This window comes from Amphiura filiformis, chromosome 10 (assembly GCF_039555335.1).
Source record: "Amphiura filiformis chromosome 10, Afil_fr2py, whole genome shotgun sequence".
In the NCBI taxonomy this organism is placed as follows: Eukaryota; Metazoa; Echinodermata; class Ophiuroidea; order Amphilepidida; family Amphiuridae; genus Amphiura; species Amphiura filiformis.
Window position 1 is genome coordinate 40704829 of NC_092637.1, and position 21199 is coordinate 40726027.

General features: G+C 39.0%; 1 protein-coding gene across 1 annotated transcript; it reads left to right on the plus strand.

The window, feature by feature from the left end:
* Positions 1-233: 233 nt before the first annotated feature.
* Positions 234-20555, plus strand: LOC140162859 (uncharacterized). Its single transcript, XM_072186165.1, is given in 11 exon segments — positions 234-1232; positions 2249-2353; positions 3858-5404; positions 5406-5823; positions 7953-8086; positions 9993-10111; positions 13502-13645; positions 13990-14135; positions 17085-17239; positions 18825-18966; positions 20190-20555. Coding segments are annotated over 11 exon segments (4026 nt in total). The 5' UTR covers positions 234-364; the 3' UTR covers positions 20438-20555.
* The last annotated feature ends 644 nt before the right edge of the window (positions 20556-21199 follow it).

Consider the following 21199-nt stretch of genomic DNA (forward strand, 5'->3'; position numbering starts at 1 on the left):
CCACTGATCACCATTCGCGGCGCCAGCACCAATGTTGACATTCGATGGCGCCATATCGGTGTTTAAAAATATGGCAATTACACAACATTAAAAGTATTATTTTAACCACTAAATGTCCTATTTTTAAAAGAAAATAAGCTAAGACAAATAAAACAATGCATGACATCTTTTATTATTAAAAATTATCCTAAATCAACCAAGACTTACAATTTTATAACTAAAAACATCTAGAAAGAGGCGCAAGTTCACAAAAATCTAAACCAGTGCCGAATTTGGAAGGGTTACTTTTCTTCAGTGCGCACTTTGTAATATTCCGCTTCTGCTGAAGTTTTAAACGCATCCCATTCAAAATACATGTGTGAAGATGCAATCGGACGACAGCGATGACGATATCTGGGACTACAAGTCCCTAAAACGATTTCGTAAACATGGAAAAAGTTCAGCTGGGTCGAGTAGTCAAGCAAGCTCAAGCATGGCAAGTAAGCTTAAAACCAAAACTCAAAATCAGCGCTCATTCTTATCTCAACAAGTTGCTAAAAAATCACCCAAGAGAAAGTCCCTTCGTATGCGCTCTCAATCTGGTAGTCAGAGGTCAAAAACTAACTCTAAGTCTAAAGCCAAAACATCAACTAAAGCGAGTACTAAAGGCAAAGCTGCCGAGAAATCCAGTCAAAATAAACATGATAAGAAAGTCACTTCCAATAGTGCCACAACTGCACTAAAAAAGACAATATTTGCGTCACTTTGTGAAGACAGTGAGAGCGATTTAGATTTACAGACCTGCACACAGCCAAGTCGTGGGCATGTCTCTTTGCCGGCTGAGACTAACTTTCAAAAACCAAACATGCCAAACCCTGTGACATCCAGAGCAGCCAATCGATTGTGCCCTACATGTAGTCCATGCAGCAGTGAAGTATCTAGTGGCAGTGATCTCCCTGAAATTTCACTAACACAGTCCTCCGTCATGTTAGAAACTCCGAAGCTGAAAAACAAAACGCTGAAAAGAAAAAGCCAGTCTCCATCATCTTCTCGCAAAAAGTCACAAACTACTTCGGGATCCAGACAAAGTCCAATTACTCACTTTACTGTGACTGCCACGACAACAACTCCACGGAAGATGTACGATGGGAATTGTCCCAACTGTCAGATGCCTTTCAATTCTCCAGCACTTAGTGGGAGCCCTAGCCAGCATGTGTATGAGTGTATGGAAGTGCCTTTTACATCAGAAGAAGGTAGGTGTTTTATCAATGTGATTTGCTCCACACTGATGAAATTTGAGTAGCGCCGTAGAAGTATAATTTTGCTTTCTATTTACGGTTAACGCTACGTATGAATATACATCATTGTTTTAAAAAGTACATGCACCATACAGAGGGTGTGAGTTCAGAGGTCATGTGTCAGAGATTAAAGCACTGTTAAAAGTCCATCTGTTCATAATGGTTTTGTACACAGTGAGACTGGGACAAATTTGTCAGAAAAAATAGAACTTCTTTGAAATATTGACTTTTGAAGCCCAAGTGAGGGAGCAGTGGTGTAGCCAGGTTTTCGGAACTAGGGGGGCACAACTTGTAAATGTACTGACGAAAATTTTTTTTGCCGACGGAAGTTGTGAATTGTTGACCAGACCCCAATTTTGGGGGGTGGGCAAGGGAGAGGGGGGTAACTAAGTTAGGGCACAATTTTCCAAAAATTTTCGCAGTGTTTTTACGTTTATATAACAACATCCTTCAATGTGCTAACGTTAACAACTAAAAAGGAAGAGTCATCCAAGATTTGAGTGACATGTTCTTTATTTCTTCAACATGTACACACAAAATTGTCTATTTTTGACCCCCAAATTTATTTAGCCAAGGCCTGTCGTCTACCGACGGCCTGAGATGAACCGTCGGCACTGATGACAGGCATGAGAATTTTCAGTTTAAAAACTGAATTCAGTTTTTTTTATAGTCAAAATTTCCGCAACTTTATTTAATTTCAGCCTGTTTTTTGGTACTTTTTGCCCAATTTCACGCGCATTTTCAGTTTTTTCAGTTTTTTTTAGGAAAGTGCAGTCTCATGCCTGTGATGAGTGGGGGGTACGCACTGTGAGGGAGCAACCCTAACAAGTTTTTAAGTGTCATTTTAAAGCTTTTTAATACATGTATGATCCAAAGAATACAAATCTGGACATAACTCAGTATAAAAATTGCAACTTTCATCTAGTAAGAATAATAATTATTTAAATATCAATTTTGTTTTCTCTCTCCAGAGTGTCGTCATGGGCTGAACTGCAAAGCTGTTATAGCAAGTCACTACAAGAAATTTACTCATCTACTACTAGCTTCAGCTAGAGCAGGCATCAAAGTCAACCAAGGTATAAAATAGCCTTGGTCAGTGGCGATGCCAGGAATTTTTCAGGGGACGGCATTAGGGGGCAAAAGTGAATTTCAGGGGGCAAAATTAACAAATTTTGCTCAAAATTACCGCAAAAAGTGGAATTTGTTGTCATTTTGGGTTTTTCTGGGGGGCAAGAGTTCTGACTGGGGGGGAAATTGCGCCCCCTCCCCTGGTGCCGTCACTGGCCTTGGTCAAGGCTTGGGGCCTTTAATATTCAACCAATGCTATATCAATTATCCTACACCCTGGGCTTAGTGATTGTGCCCTCACAAGTTACTAGTATTCATACCTTGATCTTGTAAATTTTTGTAAGATTTGTTACTAACAAAAGAAAATATTTCCTTTGTATGGCTATCTCAAAATCAATATTTCCAAGTTGCCACTGATTTTGCTTGATCACATCACACATTTCAAGCTTATATTTCAACGTAATACCCTGAATCTTATTTTCTGTCCTGCTGAGTTAAAAGGTTGGCTACCCTTGGTTTAACCAAAAATTGCTTGATCGCACCCCCTGTTGTGCCCCCCTGACATGTTCAAAATCCTTGGCCCGATCCCCCCCCACCCAATTACCCAATTTTGGTGATATTCCAAATGATCTTAAAATGGTTTGGTTGCATTTCAAATCATAATTGGCCTTTCAAGTTTCATGTGAGTTGATAATTTTGCAAAATTTTAAAGAATTAGTCATAACCAAGGCGAGTTAGCGCAGCGGTAATTCCCTCGCTTTGCACCACTGAGGTCCCGGGTTCAAGCCCGGCGCGGCCCAGACTCATGTGCACTTGGTTTATCCCGATTCCATGCTCGCTCTCGCAGGTTTTCTCCGGGATCTCCGGTTTCCTCCTGTATCGCAAAAATCGGTGATTAGTTGTTTGGTTATCAAAACTTCCTTCACCCAATGGAATTTGGGGAGCTGCACAGATAATTGGTGGATGTTACAATCTAAATTCGGATAGGTGTGCGCCGTTCGGCAGCAACCTAGTTGATGCGATCTGATTGTGATGATTCACCATTGCAGCGAAATTACAGCGCTTTGAGTCCTCTAAGATCTGGAGAAAGGTGCTTTATAAATCCAAAATTTATTTATTATTATTTATAACCACCCTTCTCTATTGCATAATTTCTCAAAGGTGCCCCTAACAGGCATGATGTTTCCCCTATTTTATAGGAATCCCTACTTGGATATTTACATGTTTTCATTTCTTAAAAGCCTAATTTTGGGCTTTTTAGCTCAGTTTTACACTGGTTTCCCTATTTTTTCCTTATTTTCCTATTTTTTGACAAAGTATCAATATCATGCCTGCCCTAAATTGTATACCAAAAAAGTCATGTCCCCTCCCCCCTGTCACATTTTGCCCTGCCATAAATGTTTTTTCCAACCCCCCCCAAAAAAAAAAAAAAAAATTCATAACCCCTTATTTCTTGTAGCCAGCCAATTTAATTTTCATTTTTTTACCATTATTTTCATCATTTTAATCTAGTAAATAATGGATCTAAGGAAACGACATCCACAACTACAGACCAATCAACACTATCACCTCAGGAAAGTGTGACCATTCCTACAAGTCCATGTACAAGATCTATGAGTAGAACAAATGATCAAAGACATACCTCAGCCGTACCAAGACTACCTCATGGATTAAACTTTGATGGTGATGAGCCAGCTAGTAACCATGATGTCAGAGGAAAGTTACCTGGTTGTAAAAAGTTAGGAGAGGAATCCAGAGATGCATGGCCATTGTCCCAAGATAAAGCGCCACCACAGACGCAAGATGACAAAGAACAGGAAGAATTGCAAAGTGATGATGATATCTTTGCGTATCCGGAAGATGATGAGAATAAAGAAGAAGATACTGAGATGGAGGAAGATTCAGACTATTCCCTCCCACCAAGTCAATCACTGCTACAGGAAGATGTCCCCGGTGCAAATCCTGTGACAATTCCTTCTGCAGTCGTCAACAGGGATGAAGAGACGGAGCAAGTGGAAGAAACGGTGGAGGTAATTGATGAGGATCTGCCGAGAGATTCTGGTTGTGCAACTGAAAGCCGTGCTACAGGAAGTAGAGCGACAAGTCCGATATCCACTTGTGACAACTGCGGTCGAGTCAAGTCAAAGACGACTATTCAGAGAAATGTAAGCATGTGTGTGAATCAGTGTAGTCAAATACAGATTAATATTCAGCTTACGCCGTGCCAATCAAAGTGTGCTCATCATGATGATAGGAATTGTGGTCAAGTAGATGCAATGGAAAAACAAGCGCCCTCATCTCAAGGTGTGATGCCAGCTGATGCAACGCAAAGACCAACTGGTACATCTCAAGATGTAATGGTGCATCATGTAAATATAGATGCAATGGAGGGAGCTGCTCAAACATCTCAGAATGTGATAATGGATCCTGTAGATGGAGTACAAGAAGAAACAAATACAATGGAAAGACAAGCTCGGACATCTCAAAATGTGATGGTGCATCGTGTAAATATAGGTGCAACAGAGGGTGCAGCTCGGACTTCTCAGAATGTGATAATGGATCCTGTAGATGGGGTACAAGAAGAAACAGATGCGATGGAAAGACAAGCTCGGACATCTCAAGATGTGATGGTGGATCGTGTAAATATAGGTGCAACAGAAGGAGCAGCTTGGACTTCTCAAGATGTGATAGTGGATCCAATTGATGGAGAACAAGACGAAATGGATCTAGAGTATGTTTCTGTATCAGAAACGGAAGCGGATGAAAGGTGTGGAAATCGAAGCGAAGATGAAGCTGATGATGGGGATAGTAGGACAAGGGAATTCAACGAAGAAGCCTTTGATGATGACGATGATTGGCCGGAAGAAGCCGCTTTATTAGCATCTATGGCCAGGGAAGCATCTGGATCTCAAACAGATGTTGCTAATTTACCAACTCAGAGACATGAAACCAGAAGTGAATCTAATGTAAAATCTGAAATAGTTGAACTCGGGATGATCTTCTTGACACTCCGATTCAAAGACCGCGCTTTCAAGACCAAGCTACAGAGAAGCAGTAGTGGTCAAAACTGAAGTAGAAATAGATCTTTGCGAAGACGGTGTGAAATCTGAGACGAGCAATTCTCAGGTGTCAACTTTTGCAAAATTCCTAGCTCCTGTTAAGGATACTTTAAGCAAAACTATTAAAGCAAAGACCCAGACGTCTATTGGCTCTTTCTTCACTCGATGGAGTGCTAGCACATCAAATAGTTCTACTCAACCGGTAATTAGTACCATCAAAACTGAGGCTGGCGGTACATCTCAAAGTTCATCAGGCTCAGGATGGAAGAGTGTGTTCAGAGGCAGTGGGAGCAGCCATAACCATGGTAACAGGGGCAGAGGTGATGGAAACGTGTCTTCAACAGGAAGTGGGAGTGATTCAAGATCAAAGGGATACAGTAGACCAAAGAGACCCTGTCCATTTTATAAGAAAATGCCAGGTAAGTGTCATGTGACAGGATCTGAGCTATTCCAGTTTGAATCCATACACCCCTATGGAAGACATGACCTTAATCTTCCACACAGGGAGTGTCAGTTTTAAATGGAGTCACCATTCAGGTAACCCCATTTGAAATTCACACTCCTGTGTGGGAGCTTTCAGGTCATGTCATCCATAGGGATGTATGGATTTCAACTGAATATCGCATTGTCCATGTTTATACATGTAGATGAGTTGACTTGTGACGTCATTGCCTGGCAGTATGCGCGCACATCATCGCAATTTCCATTGTTTTTTGCCTGGCAGTATGTGCGTGCATCAGAGCCTGTGCTTTTAAAACTCACAATAAGGCTATTGAACAGTGTAGTGGATACATGTATGCAGTTCGCTCAAGCATATTGATATAGGAGTCCTTTGCCTTTGTTGATAAACATTGAGGTCAACTCATCTATAGACACATTAAAAAAAGTTCCCATCCCACTACTTAACTTAAACTAAAATATGCACAATAATTGATATTTACACGATTGTGGTACCAAGCTGCAGATGATTCTCCATAAGTGCATATCAATTTTATTGCTTTTAATTAACTGCTCAAAATAATGACCACTCAAGGGCTATTCCAATTGAAATCCATGCATCCCTATGGAAGACATGACCTTAATCTCCCACACAGGGGGTGTAGATTTCAGGTAACCCCATTAAAAATCTACACTCCCTATGTGGGGTGATTAAGGTCATGTCTTCCATATGGGCAGGGACGGATTTAAGCAGTGGCCCGGTGGCCCGGGGCCAGTTGATTTTGCCTCGGGCCAGTAAACTTCCAACAATGCTGGCCCGGCGGGCCACTAGATTTTTGATCCTGATATAACTCATATGAGGCAAGATATAATTAGTGATGGACACAATTGGACACAGTTTCTGCTCCACTTGTCACTTGTATGTAATTTATATTTTTATTTAATGATTTTTTGTCTATTTATTCTTATCCTTGCATTGCAAGCAAGTTGGAAATATACGGCCGCTTTTTACGGCGATAGGCCTACATACTATTTCCTAGCTCTTTTATGCTCTATCTGATGACGATAGCGATATCGCAAATACCGCATACTTGAACCTTTTCTTTTGTGAACTTTTGGAACTATAGATTAAGGAAGGACTACTGACTGAACTTGGTTAGTGACTATAGTCTCTCTATATTGAGTACGCTCAGTATAAAACAATTAAAATGTTCAGGTTTGCTTGAATTAAAGTGGCACCATCCTGGAAAAAAGATTTTTAGGGTCCATGGTGGCAAAGAATAAAATAATGTTAACACACAAGTAACATGTGTCAAGTTTGGTAATTGGTAGTCTCTAACTTTAAAAGTCGCATTGGAACGTGCAGGCCCGTAACCAGGATTTTTTTTAAAGCGGACTTTTGTTCAAAATTTGGACCTTTTTTGACCGACAAGGACTGAAAACCTCTATTTTTCGCTTGCTACGCTCGTGAATGGGACTTTTTGGGTCAAAATAGGGGACTTTTTTTTTGGCATTTGGCGAGGGGGTGTTCACCACCTGCCCCCTGGTTACGGGCATGGGAACATGCTTCTTTATTTGCACTTTTTGCAGTAGAACATATTGAAAAAGTTGGGCCAGTAAATTTATTGCAGGGCCAGTAGATTTGCCGTTTCACTGGCCCGGAGGGCCAGTAGAAAACTGAAACCTAAGCCTGTCCCTGCATATGGGGTGTATAGATTTCAACTAGAATATGCCACACAAGTAGGGATCTTCCTTGCAGTTATTTTAAAGGCTTGCTGGCAATTTGTAATGGCTGTGACCTGGTGACCCATACCAAATTAAAGTATTTCGTAATTGTGAATTTTTTGGTCAAATCTACAATCCTGGCGGAAATTTGTTGCCACACCAGCACGTTCTGGTGTTGAAAGCACGCAATCAGAGCTAAATAATTATGTGATACTTCCGCATTATTTTGTATTTAATGGTCGCAAATGCACATTCAGCTTACACTCGCCCAGACTGCAGTGCCTATTTCCAGGGCTAGTTTCACTCTATGGTAACACTGTCAAGACACTTGATCAATGCTATGTCCCCATAGTAAAGCCTTGCCTATTATAATCCTCCCATATAGGTACACCGTTCACAGTAGATGCCTTTCGCTATGGTAATATACCAGACTGCAAGGCCTATTTCCTGAGCCATTTTCACTACGATCACTATGGGGGCCTGACAAAGCACTTTACAAACCCAATATTCTGTAGTAAGGTAGGCATATGTGACACGATCTGGTCCAAAGGAGGCATTTTTGAAAATTGAGCTACTATAATTATTGCCTTACAAAAATTAAGCTATATCATATACTTAAAACACCAAAGGTCTAGCACACTTGGTTCTAAAGTTATGAAATTTTGTGATGTCTACTTTCTTATGTATTTTTTTTTTTTGACCCCATATTTTTGCCTTTATCTCAATTTCAAATTTGCCGCCTTTGGCCCCCATTGACCAGATCGTGTCACATATTTGTGTGCAAAGATGCTATAATGAGAAAATTGGGCTATTCCAGTTGAAATCTATAGACAAATTAGACCCCCTATGGAAGATTTGATCTTAATCTCCCTTACAGGGAATGTAAATTTCAAATGGGGCTACCTATTATGGGTGACTCCATTTGAAATCTACTCGTTCATGTCTTCCATAGGGTGTGTATGGATTTCAATTTGAATGGCCCATTACTCTGACTTGTTTACGTTAATGTCACTCATAAGGTTGAAAATAAGAGTACCGTATTCGTTCCAATAAGCGCGCGCCCATGCCCTAATAAGCGCCCACCCAGGGTATTTTCAATTTGCTAAAGGGTACCATTAATGTTGAAGTGACAGACAGATGTTGATACAGTGAAATAACTGGAGGACTACACGGCCGGCTGTGTAAACTTTCAATACATTTTCTGCATCAGAAAAGCTACAAGAACGTCTCGGGACCCTTTTATAGCATACGTATAATATTCCTCTCTAATAAACGCCCCTTATAAAAAAATTAGGTAAACCAGGTAAAAAAATAAGCGCCCACCCAATATGACTTTGTTAAGCGCCCTGGGCGCTTATTGGAATGAATACGGTACCTCCCCAGCAAACAAAAAAAAGGTTCTTAAAACGTTATAGATTGATTGATTGATTGATTGATTATAAATGGGTTTTGACTGTATTCAGAATGTCTTAATAACATTTAAATGTTGGGTTATAAAGGTTATGAAAAAGCACCACAACAACATTTTCAAAATGTTACCAAAATGTTATTTTGTCAACACTTAAATAACATTATATATGTGACACAATCTGCTCCATGGGGGCCAAAGGAGGTATTTGTGAAAATTGAATTACTATAATGATTACCTTGTAGTAACATTAGGCTATCATATATTGAAAACACCACAGGTCTAGCGTACTTGGTTCTAAAGTTATGAGGTTTTGTGATGTGTATTTTTTATGTATTTTATTGTTTTTTTACTCCATATGTTTGCCTTCATCTCAATTTCAAATTTGCCGCCTTTGGCACCCCATGGACCAGATCGTGTCACATATTAGAATGTTTTGTATCAAGTTTTCAAAAATGTTTTTTGAATTTTACTAAAATGTTTTATACCCTTGACATAACCCGATATTTAAATGTTTTCTAAAACAGTGTGTTTGCTGGGTCTAAATTATTTTGCCTTGTACCCAGCAACTGTCAATAATGTGTATGTTCATTTGCGGTCATTGTGTACATGTAATTCACTTTGGTGATACCATGCTCGTAGCACTACATTTCAAATCAAACCATATCATGATTCATAACATCCCAAATACGAGCCTTAAGTCAAAAATAATGGCACTGTGAGGTTGTTGATGCCTGCTGTGCAAATTAAACAGAATAGCAGAGAAATTCATCTTTCAAAAAGTGTGTTATGATTGGTTCTTTAACCCCATGAGAACTACCTGCCGATTGGTCAAAAAGAAGTTTTCATTTATCAATTGGCCCAATCAGCAACATTGTTAAAATAACTTCACCACCCAAAAAAATTGGGGTGAATTATTTTCAAAGCTCCATTCTAACTGGTGATTAAAATGAAGATATCATGTTATTGACCAATCGGAGAGAATGTTAGATCGGCAGTATGTATATTCTGTTTTAGGTAACAGGTAACTTGGTGAAATCCCGGCTGAAAGTTGCTGCCAAATATGTGAATCAACTTGCCATGAACACACCATGTATGGTGGAGGGTATACAAGTGACATTACTAGAAGCTAACCAGTAAGTTATAGTATAGTATAGTATAGTATATTTATTAAAGAGGAACCAACACATCTGGAAATGTAGCATGTTTAAGTCCATTTAATCCAGTAACATTATTTTTATGAGGAGAGATTAGTGACATTCACCCACAAGACACAGATTTTATTGCACCATATCCCACAACGCAAATTGATTCTGAGGTGACCTTCAAGAGCAGGTGGTGTAAACTTATATTTATGCAGAATATGTGTAAAGTCCTAGTGCATGCATGATGGGATATTATCTGAGTTTGAGATTTCTTGCTATGTGGTAGGTACATGTATATTGCTACAACTTTACCACAGACATTCCTGATTTTCTTAAAGTTGACCTGGTCAACGTTTATTCCTCTTTAAAACACATTGCAGCCAAATGGCTGAATTACATGGATTTTACAATTTGATTTAAATAGTATAAAAACATCAATAACATTTGAAGACACATTTAGAAATTGTAAAAACATCAAATTACATTTAGAATAATTGCACACGAGAAACATTTAAATATATATAAAAAAAACATAAAATATTGCACATTAGAAATACATGTAATTAATAATACCAAACAAAAATTAAGACCAGGGTTTTCTTTAACGCACAAAACACGCGTATTTACGCGTTCAGACACTTTTCTGACTCCTTCAAATCCATAGTCCCAAAGTCCAATGCGTATAAAATCTTGAAAACGTACGTGTTCAAATATTGCAAGATTTGAATAGAGAAACACCCGATATTGTGCATTTATTCTAAGCTTTTGGCATTTAGGACATACTCCCGATATTTAGGGCCCGTCACATTTTGTCAGCATCAATCCATGTATGTTTTAGTGATTGCGAGTCTCTAAAATTGTATAGTGTCAGTTTGAAATCTTGCAAAATGATGCACCAAATATGTCTTCAATTGGACTTTAATTTTACAAAATTTTCCCCCTCATTTTCTCCCATGCGTAGTGGATAAACAAGCGACCATTTTCGCTTCTGCTTTCGATATTTGCCAATTTAGGCCATATGTTTAACACAATTTATAGGTCTAATGGGGAAAACGTGACAACGAAAGGCTTTATGGACCGTCATTTCAACTGTTCAAACGTATAGTGCTTCAATTAGGTCTTCATTTTGCAAAAGTTTCTTACTTCTCAGGGGGGCATTTTAAATATTATTATTTTCTTCTAAAATTTCCCCCACCCCTTCTGACTGCTCTAGATCCGCCACTGGTCCAAACAGTGGCGTAGATTTCTTTTTGACTCGGGGGGTTGAAAAAAATGTCTTGAAGTATATTGAATCCAGCACCTTTTGGAGAAAGAATAAGTTTATGGTACAAAAAAATTTGTCATTTTGAAGCTAAACTGTTGAAATATGGTGCAAAAGTTGAATAAATTCGCGCGAGGCGCGCAATTTGCACTTTGGGGGGAGGGGGGGGGCTGAAAGGGCCAAATATGAGGTTAATTGGGTCAGAAACTAACATAGCTCCACATACAGTCGTCAACATTGGGGGATGATTATATGGACCATCCCCTGGCAAAATATTGGGGAAGATAATAATATTATAAAAATACCCCTTGGACAATGTTTTTGACTCCTTCAGAGGAAAAATTCACAATTGAAAGGGTCAAAAAAATTTGAAAATACCCCTTCAGCAAAATGCTTAAAGAAAACCCTGATTAAGACCATGGGGGATTACACAGAACAGACCAGCTGTTTTGAAAGGGGCTAAATTTGGAAGGGGGATACATAATGAGCAGACCAGCTGCTTGCAAGAAAATTGGATTTAAATATTTGGGGAAAAAAAATAGATAAAAATGAAAATGAAATAGCTATCACAGACAAAAATAATATTCAAAAACAAGATAATATTCAAAAACCTGGCAGCAAAATGAGTTGAAAAAACCAAAAAGTGACAACATTAAATTACAGACAGCAAAATAAGTATTCAAATGTGAACCTGTACTATAAATTACTCACCCTAATGCTTACCCTAATCTTATCCCTAATCCTAACCTAACATATCCTTAACCCTAACTTTAACCCTTTTCATACTAACGACTGTTCAGACTAGATGGACTGTTCCCACTTCATGTACCCAATCCAGACTGCTGTATTTACACAGTACATATACAACACCTAGGGGGGTACTCAAGTTTGATTTGGGTTGGGGTGAGCCGTGGAAAATTTGATAGTGGACCCACATCAATGTACCAATTTTTCCAGAAAATTGGATCCATCGATACTCCAAAATTCAAAATGTTTGGCCAAATTTAACACTTAATTTTATACAACTTTTATGACATGAATAATGAATTAGGTTAATACCACAAACTATCCTTAGGTTTTACCTACCTAAGGATAGTTTCGCTGATCGCAGTATTGTATGATGTGTATAAAGATATTCATACATACTCACGAAATAACGACGTTTCTGATTGGATTTGCGCCCTTTTTTGCTGGTCATAAATACCGTTTATGACCAGTACACAGGGCATAAACAAGCTGCGCCACGCAGCGTTGGAACCCAATTAACGCGATACACGATTTGCTAGTGTTGCGATACGCAGCGCATGTCACCGCGCCCATCACACGCGGAGCGCAAAAGATGAACGCGTTGACTCCCGGCCGAGCTGCTTCCTGCAAGTAGGCCTACTCATTTTCTCCCAATTTTTGAAGGAAAACGGTATGAAAATGTTATTTAAACTTGTAAACCTTATTATTTTCATTTGTTTTGGATTGCTAACAATGTTCAGAATGTTGGGTATGTATGAACGGGGTTCATTCATAGGATTTCGGGCATGATCGTTGATTTATGCCCTCAATCCTATGAATGAACCCCTAAATCATACACACACATGTACAAGGGTGGCTTGTCAGCACGCATACAGCGCAATCACGAAAAAGCACTGATGTCACTTCGAAAGTTGAGGTGAACCAAAGAATATAGAAGGCCAATAAATTCTCTCATATATTCTGTTTGCCTTCCTTGAGGCAGTAATTTGGATATTATTTTTTACTCTAAACCTGATGATATTTATTTAAAAGTATAGATTTTCAGAAAGCAAAAGATGCAAGGAATGCAACTAGCATAACAGATTCCTGCAAAAATGAGCAGTGTTTGAGAATCGCAAAAATTGATTTTACTTTACTGCCTTGAGGAAGGCATACAGTGGTGTGCGCTCTATTTCTAGTTGTTTTTTATTATCATACACCTCAGTTGTCCTCGAGCTGTATTATTAATCTTCAAACTGACCGATGGGAGGACATACCTTCACACAGGAAATTTCAGAGCCAGTGCTACAATACACATAGTTACAAGGGTGCAGAATTCACCACCTCTTGTGCCATAATGTCCACTATTTATATCTTATTGTCTTATTTCACAGCTGCCCAGGAGCAGTGTTATTCCTGTTCAGACTACCAGATGGGAGGACATACCTCCATACAGGAGATTTCAGAGCCAGTGTTGCTATGGAGAAATACCCAGAGCTACAAGGTTGCAGAATTCATCAGCTTTACCTGGACACAACGTAAGTCGTCACCCTCATAACCTACAATGTAATTTAATCTTTATAACAATTGCCATGATTTTCTCCTTTCGGAGACGACTGTATGAATTTCCATTTCACCAAATATTCTGGTTTGAAGGATTGCTTCCTTGAAAACAAATGATCGAATGGTATTCTCTGTGTATACCAACTATTTTTAAGCAACCTTTTTTAGGGGGTGGTGGGGGTACCGGTAAATGCTGGGAACGTAAGTTTCACTGTGGAGTCTGGCTTAATAGCTATCGAAAGAGAGATGTCCTGTGAAAAATGACTCCTTTACCCTTGCCTAAGAAGATGTACACATGTTTTTAATATCATTATTTCAGATACTGTGACCCAGAGTATAACTTTCCAACTCAGAGGGAGGTTGTTGATTATGCTGCTGGTGTCGCTGTGAATGCTGTTAAGAGTAACCCTAAGACGTTAATCGTGTGTGGGACATATACCATTGGCAAAGAGAAGGTCTTTATGGGTAAGTAAACTTGTGTAGGAGACTGCTTTTCACACAAATGTGGGAGACAAATCTTTGTTTTTGGCCATAGCTCACAATTCATTGTATTCACCTTGGTCTGTGGCAGACATTTTATAGAGGAGCTATGTACGACACCACTTGCATTTTAAATGCATATCAAGTGGCTAGAGCAAGAATGTCCTATCTGCAATAGCTGCCCTATAGACAATTTCTGCATTCTATATTGTACACATTTAAAAATATGTCACCTGGCAACTAGGCCAAAAAAAAATATTGTTGTGTTGCCCTCAACCGTCCTACCCTAAATCCTGAAAAATCAGGGTCGCAATTTTTTTTTTTTTTTTTTTTTGGAATGATGATTTTTACAGATTTGTTCAAAAACTCAATGTTTTTCACTTAAAATTAATATTTTATTGTAAGACTAGTCTTTAATTGTTGTCTAACAGGTATCCAGAAGTCAAAATTGACAAATGTCCCCTAATTGAACAAGCATTATTTAATATTTGAGGGGATTTTTAAAAACTGGAGGTTTAAAAAAAAAAAATAAATGCAAAAAAAAATAATAATCCGACCGTCCTACCCAAATTTCCCATTTTTCACAACAATATTTTTTTTTTGGCCCTATTGCACCTACTTACTTTTCTCTTCAGTGAACGGCTCTTTTCAGAGTCGTCAGTACTCAGTAGGCAAGGGGCCACCTACATGTCTCATTCTTAGGTACTTTGTCCTGAAGAAGTTAGAGCTACACCTAGCAAAGCTTGACAGTTCTAAACTTGTCCGACAACGAACCCGCTAAAACAAAACTTACTAATTGTTATGAACTCCCATCGTAAAGCAGGGTGGCCGAGCGGAACAGGCTCCGACTCATAATCGGAAGGTTGCGGGTTCGAGCCCCGGCGATGCCATCGTGTTGTGCCCTTGAGTAAGGCACTTTATCTCTGTTACTCCACTCCACCCAGGTGTATAAATGGGTACTGGCATTCTTAAATGCTGGTAACAGACTAACTGTGGAGGAGGTGTAGCGAACCCAAGGGGGTGACACTTAAGTCACGGTTGTTCTATTAGCAACGCAAAATCTATGAAAAATTCAGCTGGTTTACTAGCTAGAAAGTGAGGCCAGTTATCGATCCGTTATAGCTCGTTATGAATAATTCATGTTCGACCCCTTGGATCATGTTAATTGAATTTGGCAAATAACAACGTTGTTAGTTTTGCGAACTTTGCCTGTTCAATGAGAGTATAGCGCCCAATACATCTGGGCACAAACCAGGCTTGATCCAGTTTAATGAAATGGCGGACGGGTATTCCCATCAGGCACCAGTGATATGTTTTTTCAAAGAAAGTCTACTAATTTGATATGAAATGACATTTTGCAATAGCAAAGTCAAAATTAGGACTTGCTGTCAATAGTATGAAGGAAATATGTGACAGAGGCAAGGTGTGAAATACAAGTAGTATTTAAGTTATAATAACCTTTGATACCCGACCTGACCTTCCATCATGGCGCCTTATTCGTCTTATGTATTTCTATTATGCTCTCAAGTAAAATAAAATACCAATCTGCACTGAGCAGACAATGTTACTTGGCTCCCAGCATGAATTATTGATTTTATACGGAGGTAAAGAAATGCACAGTGTATGTGCATGATGTGCAAGCAAGCATACTCCAAATATTTACGGTAAATCTGAATAGTGGTCACATGTTGACATATCATGTGTTCGGGAAATCACGTGGCAATATTTTAAGATTTCAGGCTTGTTTACTAGTTAATTGCCATTTGTACTCTTTATTATTTATCTTTGTTAATTAACATATATTTTAAATGCTGATAAATCGTGGTTGGCTGCCCATGATATCTGTTAAATTCAATGTTTTATGAATATAATTCTACCATGCAGAGGGGGGTCACGCAGCAGAATTTCACATCACCTGACTTAGCTAGATTTGAAGCTCTGCTCTTCAAATTCATGTAAATTTCAAAGTTTATACATTTAATATGATACTAATTTTTTGTTATAACCAACTGGTACACGAAATATACTAGCTTATTACCTATACAGAAAGGTGATTATCAGCCTTCACTCAGCAAATTGACAGCCATTCTCCGTCTGGATAACATGACTGTCGCCCTCAATACGCCTGGGCACAAATTTAAATAACAATACGCTATTTACATATCAATGCGGCCTCATGCTAATTAAAGCTGCCCCATCCAGGAGTTCATCTATGGCGAACCCCCACTAGCAATATTACATGGAGGAGTCTGGCCCAATCGCCAATGAAAGAGAGATGGGCACTCTAATCACTGTTTATACAGGATCGTCTCCTTTACCTTTACCTTTTTTTTACCCATCGTAAAAGCATATCCCACAATTTTATTGCAGATACTGTAATGTCTGTAATAAATACTCCCCCTCTAATAAATGCCCCCCTCCAATAATTGACAAAAATGCAAACATTTCTATGCCATATATATTGTGTGAGTATGCTTAAACCTTACATCAGTCATGTCAGTCATGTAAGTGAATTTGCATGGACAAAACCTATAATATGACTTAAAACTTCCATCCATTTCATTGCCTAATTATGGTAGAATTTCACCAATTCCATGCACTTACGGGTGTAATTTTGTTGTATTTACCATGAAAATGTCATTTTCCACACGATTCTGTGCACGACGCCATTAGTAGTAGTAGTAGTATAGTCGTATATCCCTCCTTTCAACACTAGCACCATCGGGAGATTGAACCTGTTTATTACAGACAATATGGTAGGTCCTTCTTGAGCTAATAAAAGACAGAGATAAAAAGACTAAATCACGTCTGATTGGTTGCAGACCTGCGCAGTACGGCATTTTCTATCTAGTTGTCAGAATTTCAGACGCGAACTAGTCTTTTTATTTTTCTGTCTTTCATTATAACCCCTCAATATTTTCGTTTTAATTTCAGCAATAGCCAAAGCATTAGACTGTATGGTATGCGTCCTAAGGGATAAGAAGAATATCCTGGATTGTTTAGAAGATAAAGACATCAATGCCAAGATAACTCTCAACCCCCACCAAAGCAGACTACATGTCGTTACTATGGCAACAATATCACACCAGGTATATATACGGTACCATGAAATGTAGACAATGCGTTAGTTGAACTGTTTGTCTAACACAGGGCACTCTCATCTGGCGGCGCGCGCGCCACTTGTGATGTGTGGAGTCAGACGAAGTGGTGCATGGTTATTTTAATAATTTTTCACATAAACTTGAACAAAAAAGGGGTGAAAATACCCAATCTGGGCCTTTAAAAAACCTTAAAATCAAGTAGCTTTTGGTGGAGCTGCCCCTGGGACCCAATAAAGCACCACTGCACCTTATCTACTATGCACACGCGCTACTTCGCAAAGTCCTCTCTTGACATGTTGGCACTTCATGATCACTAATATTTTCCAGTTGGCACTTCCAATAAACTAGTTGAGAAGGTTTGGTCTAACATGTTATGTTGTTTTTTAAAAAAAGAAGAAACAAAAAAGCATCTGATTCCAGAAAGTGTCATAAGGTATATCCTAAGATATATCTTAAATGGGCTGTATTGTCACGGAGGTATAAGTGTGTTAGTGTTATAAGATCTCACGGGGATGTCCTCTTTTGGTCTATACGCTAGCGCGCTCGCCTTTTAATCCCAAGGTCGTGGGGTTGAGTCCCGGCAGGACAGAAGTGGGTCAAGAAGGCACTGGATACTTCTGTGTGGCTCACTGTTATGTGAGTGGTTTATGACAGAAATGGTGGCAGTGGTGGTCCTGGTGTTTCTTAACACCAGCTGGATCATCCATTGGTAAGGGTTAGGCCTTGATAATAATGGCTGGCAGTGAGTCCAGGAAGTAAGGCACAAGGATGCGCCTTACGAGGTACATAATAATATTTTGCAGTAAACCTTTGACGAGAGCGTATTTTAAGCGTACATTGTGTATTTACTGCATTGAAACGCACTTGTCTCCGATTGGCTGCTGATGCAATCTGCTGTTGCAGAGTGGAAATTTATGAATGAACTTTGCGCCATACGCGTTGTTAGCTCAGACTTTGCAACATCACGGTAGTATGTGCTCGTTAAAAGGTTTACTGCAAAATATTATAGTGTTATAGACCTGACGGGGATGCCCCTTTTTTTTTTTTTTTCTAGCGCGCTCGTCTTTTAATCCAGAGATCGTGGGTTCGAGTCCCGGTAGGACCGAAATATTAACCCTCCTGCTTTGTCATTGTGTATCATAGGGCTGTGGCAGTGGCCACCTTGGGATGCGGTTTGCCACACTTGCCACACCCTGGCTACACTGGCTGTGGAGGTAGCAGATGCTTTTAAATAAATGTAAATCTATGACACCTAGGTACCCAGCCAATGCAAAAATGTTTTTGTAGTACAAATGAATACTGACCCAAATTTCAGGAACAATTTTTTTTTTGTATTTTCCCAAATTGAATATTTTAGTGATTTTTTGGTCATTAAAAAAAAAAAGCCCGACCGACCGAATTCTACTTGAAAGTTCTGTCCGCTTATAGAACAGGGGGTTCGTCGCCTTTTTAAAATTAAAAGGGGACATATCTGACTGTGAAAACTAACATTTTTTGGAAAAGAAATACAAATCTGTTGACATAAAATTACTACATTCAGTACTAATCCAAATAATAAAACTTTTATTTCAAGAAACTGAAAGACTACCTCAAGAAATACTCTGGGAAATATGACAGCATTGTTGCATTCAAACCAACTGGCTGGACGCACAGTGAGAGGCGGACTAGCTTGTCTGATATCAAGCCGTCAAAGAATGGAGTTAGCACTATCTATGGTAAGAAAATAACCCGGGGCTCAGTACAAACGGGACGTGCCACAAACATGGGTAGCATTTGCGGCCATTTGGTATATCAATGACCACTTTTTCTAAGCCAGATTTGGTATATGGATGGGTCCTCTTTTCAAAATGTTCTCCATTTTGTTTTGAAAATAGCCCAATTTTTTTCGAAAAATTTTTGGAAATTTTGTAAAAACTAAGACAATTTGGGTTCGATTGGGCCGAAAATTTGGACTTTTGGTATATCAATGGGTCCAAATTTCTTGAACAATTGGTATATTGATGGGTCTACTTTCAAATTTTCAGCGGCACACCCCTACCAAAACCAAACTTGAGTACCATCCCACCCCACCCCTGGGAAATAACAGGTTTATAAAGGTACTAAATATACTGCAGAATTTCATCTACAAGACACCCAGGGCCTCCACTTTATTGGCAACGATATTACTGATACAGGTGGCTGCACAAATATGTATTATTGTAAGACCAATCTATTATTGTAATGTTTTTGTGGAGGGTATCTGACTTTTGTAAAAAAAAAATCGAACCCCTCAGTTGGAGGCATATACTATATACAGATTGAAATTTAATGATGTATATTCACACATAGCGGTAAACATAATTAGAAAGCAAAATTAAGCTTCTGTATGGAAAAATGCTACTCAAATTTGGTGCGCTCGGCATCTTCGGTAGAGTTGAAATATTTTAGAGTTGAAATATTTTAGAGTTGAAATATTTTAGAGTTGAAATATTTTAGAGTTGAAATACCTGATGAGTCCTGTTTCATTTTTTGGGGGGCAGGAAAAACCTCCTTTGTGTTTGTGGCCCCTGAACATGTTTAAAACAAAACTGCCAACTAGTTACATTAGGGGATTTGATTTAGACATGTTCAGGGGCCAAGTTTCTCAGTCGTCAACCCAGAAAGTAAGAAGGTTGATGAAATGGGAGCAGCAGTCTACTATTCAGCACTGTTCAATAATATCGATTGGCTCCAAACAAAGGATTTGATTGAACAGGTGTCCTTCACCGTAATCACGGCACAGTGCAGTCCATTCAATCAAATGTTGCCATCAACCTAGTTGTAGTGAATTTTGTTATGTGTGTGAGACAAACTGTCGCGGTAGATTGCAATCATGCTTTTGTTGAATGCATTTGAGAAGTCCACCATATTTACGGTATGATACGTCATATGCACAACCTCTATATATATTTCTTTTCAGGCATTCCATACAGTGAGCACAGCAGTTTCACCGAACTACAGCGCTTCGTCAAGTTCACACGTCCAGACAAGATTCTCCCAACCGTCAACAACGGCAATGCTAAAGCAAGAAGCACTATGAATGGATTCTTCCAGTCTTGGCTCAGTCAGACAAGTAGTCCACCATCAACATCATCGCCACGGAAACAGGGCAAGGGAAAGAGTGGGGAGAATATTGGTACAAGTATACTGCAGTGGGTGAAGAAATAGGGGAAGGTGTTGGAGTTAGATGTCAGTGGCTTTACGTGATACCGCAAACCACCTTGTATGTGTGTGTATAGGCGATGGCGCATTTTAAGTATTAATTACTATGTTATGGAAAACAATAACCTATGGTTTTGGTATGAAAATGTTCCATAATTTATGGAGAATATTTTATCATTAGTAGCTCAATTTACTTTCTAGTAACACCAACCAGCCTCACCTTAATTGGGTCATATTATTGAAGGCTTAAAATTTGTTCAGCTTATAATTAGTAAAAATTATTTGGTGTTTGTTACTGCGCGCATTTATAAAATTCCAACTTACGCTCGTGTAAATACACATAAGTGTGGGCCAGTCACGCATCTAGGGTGAAGTGCTACGCCCAATTGCGTGTACGCCAATCTATATCAATACACAATGTTATGAGTCTCATTTTTTTCACCAGTTATAAGCCAAAGCTTTAGTGCTGGTACTGGTTAGGTCCACTTTAACGGTATATCTACCCCATTGATAGGCCTACCAACACTCAGTGACCACTCACTTCTCAGATTATAGCACAGATATGGTCTGGGAGTATATAGTGTGTAAAAAAATGCCATGTGGTACATGTAGGGCTACCCGATGAAGGTGAAGTTAACCATATATGGCTCTACCCCTAATAACTGCCCCCACAGAATCTCTCAAGTAACAACAATCTCAGTATCATGCACATGTACAACCATACTCAAAATGTCCAAATAAACTTATTACTATCTAAACCTTCAGGCT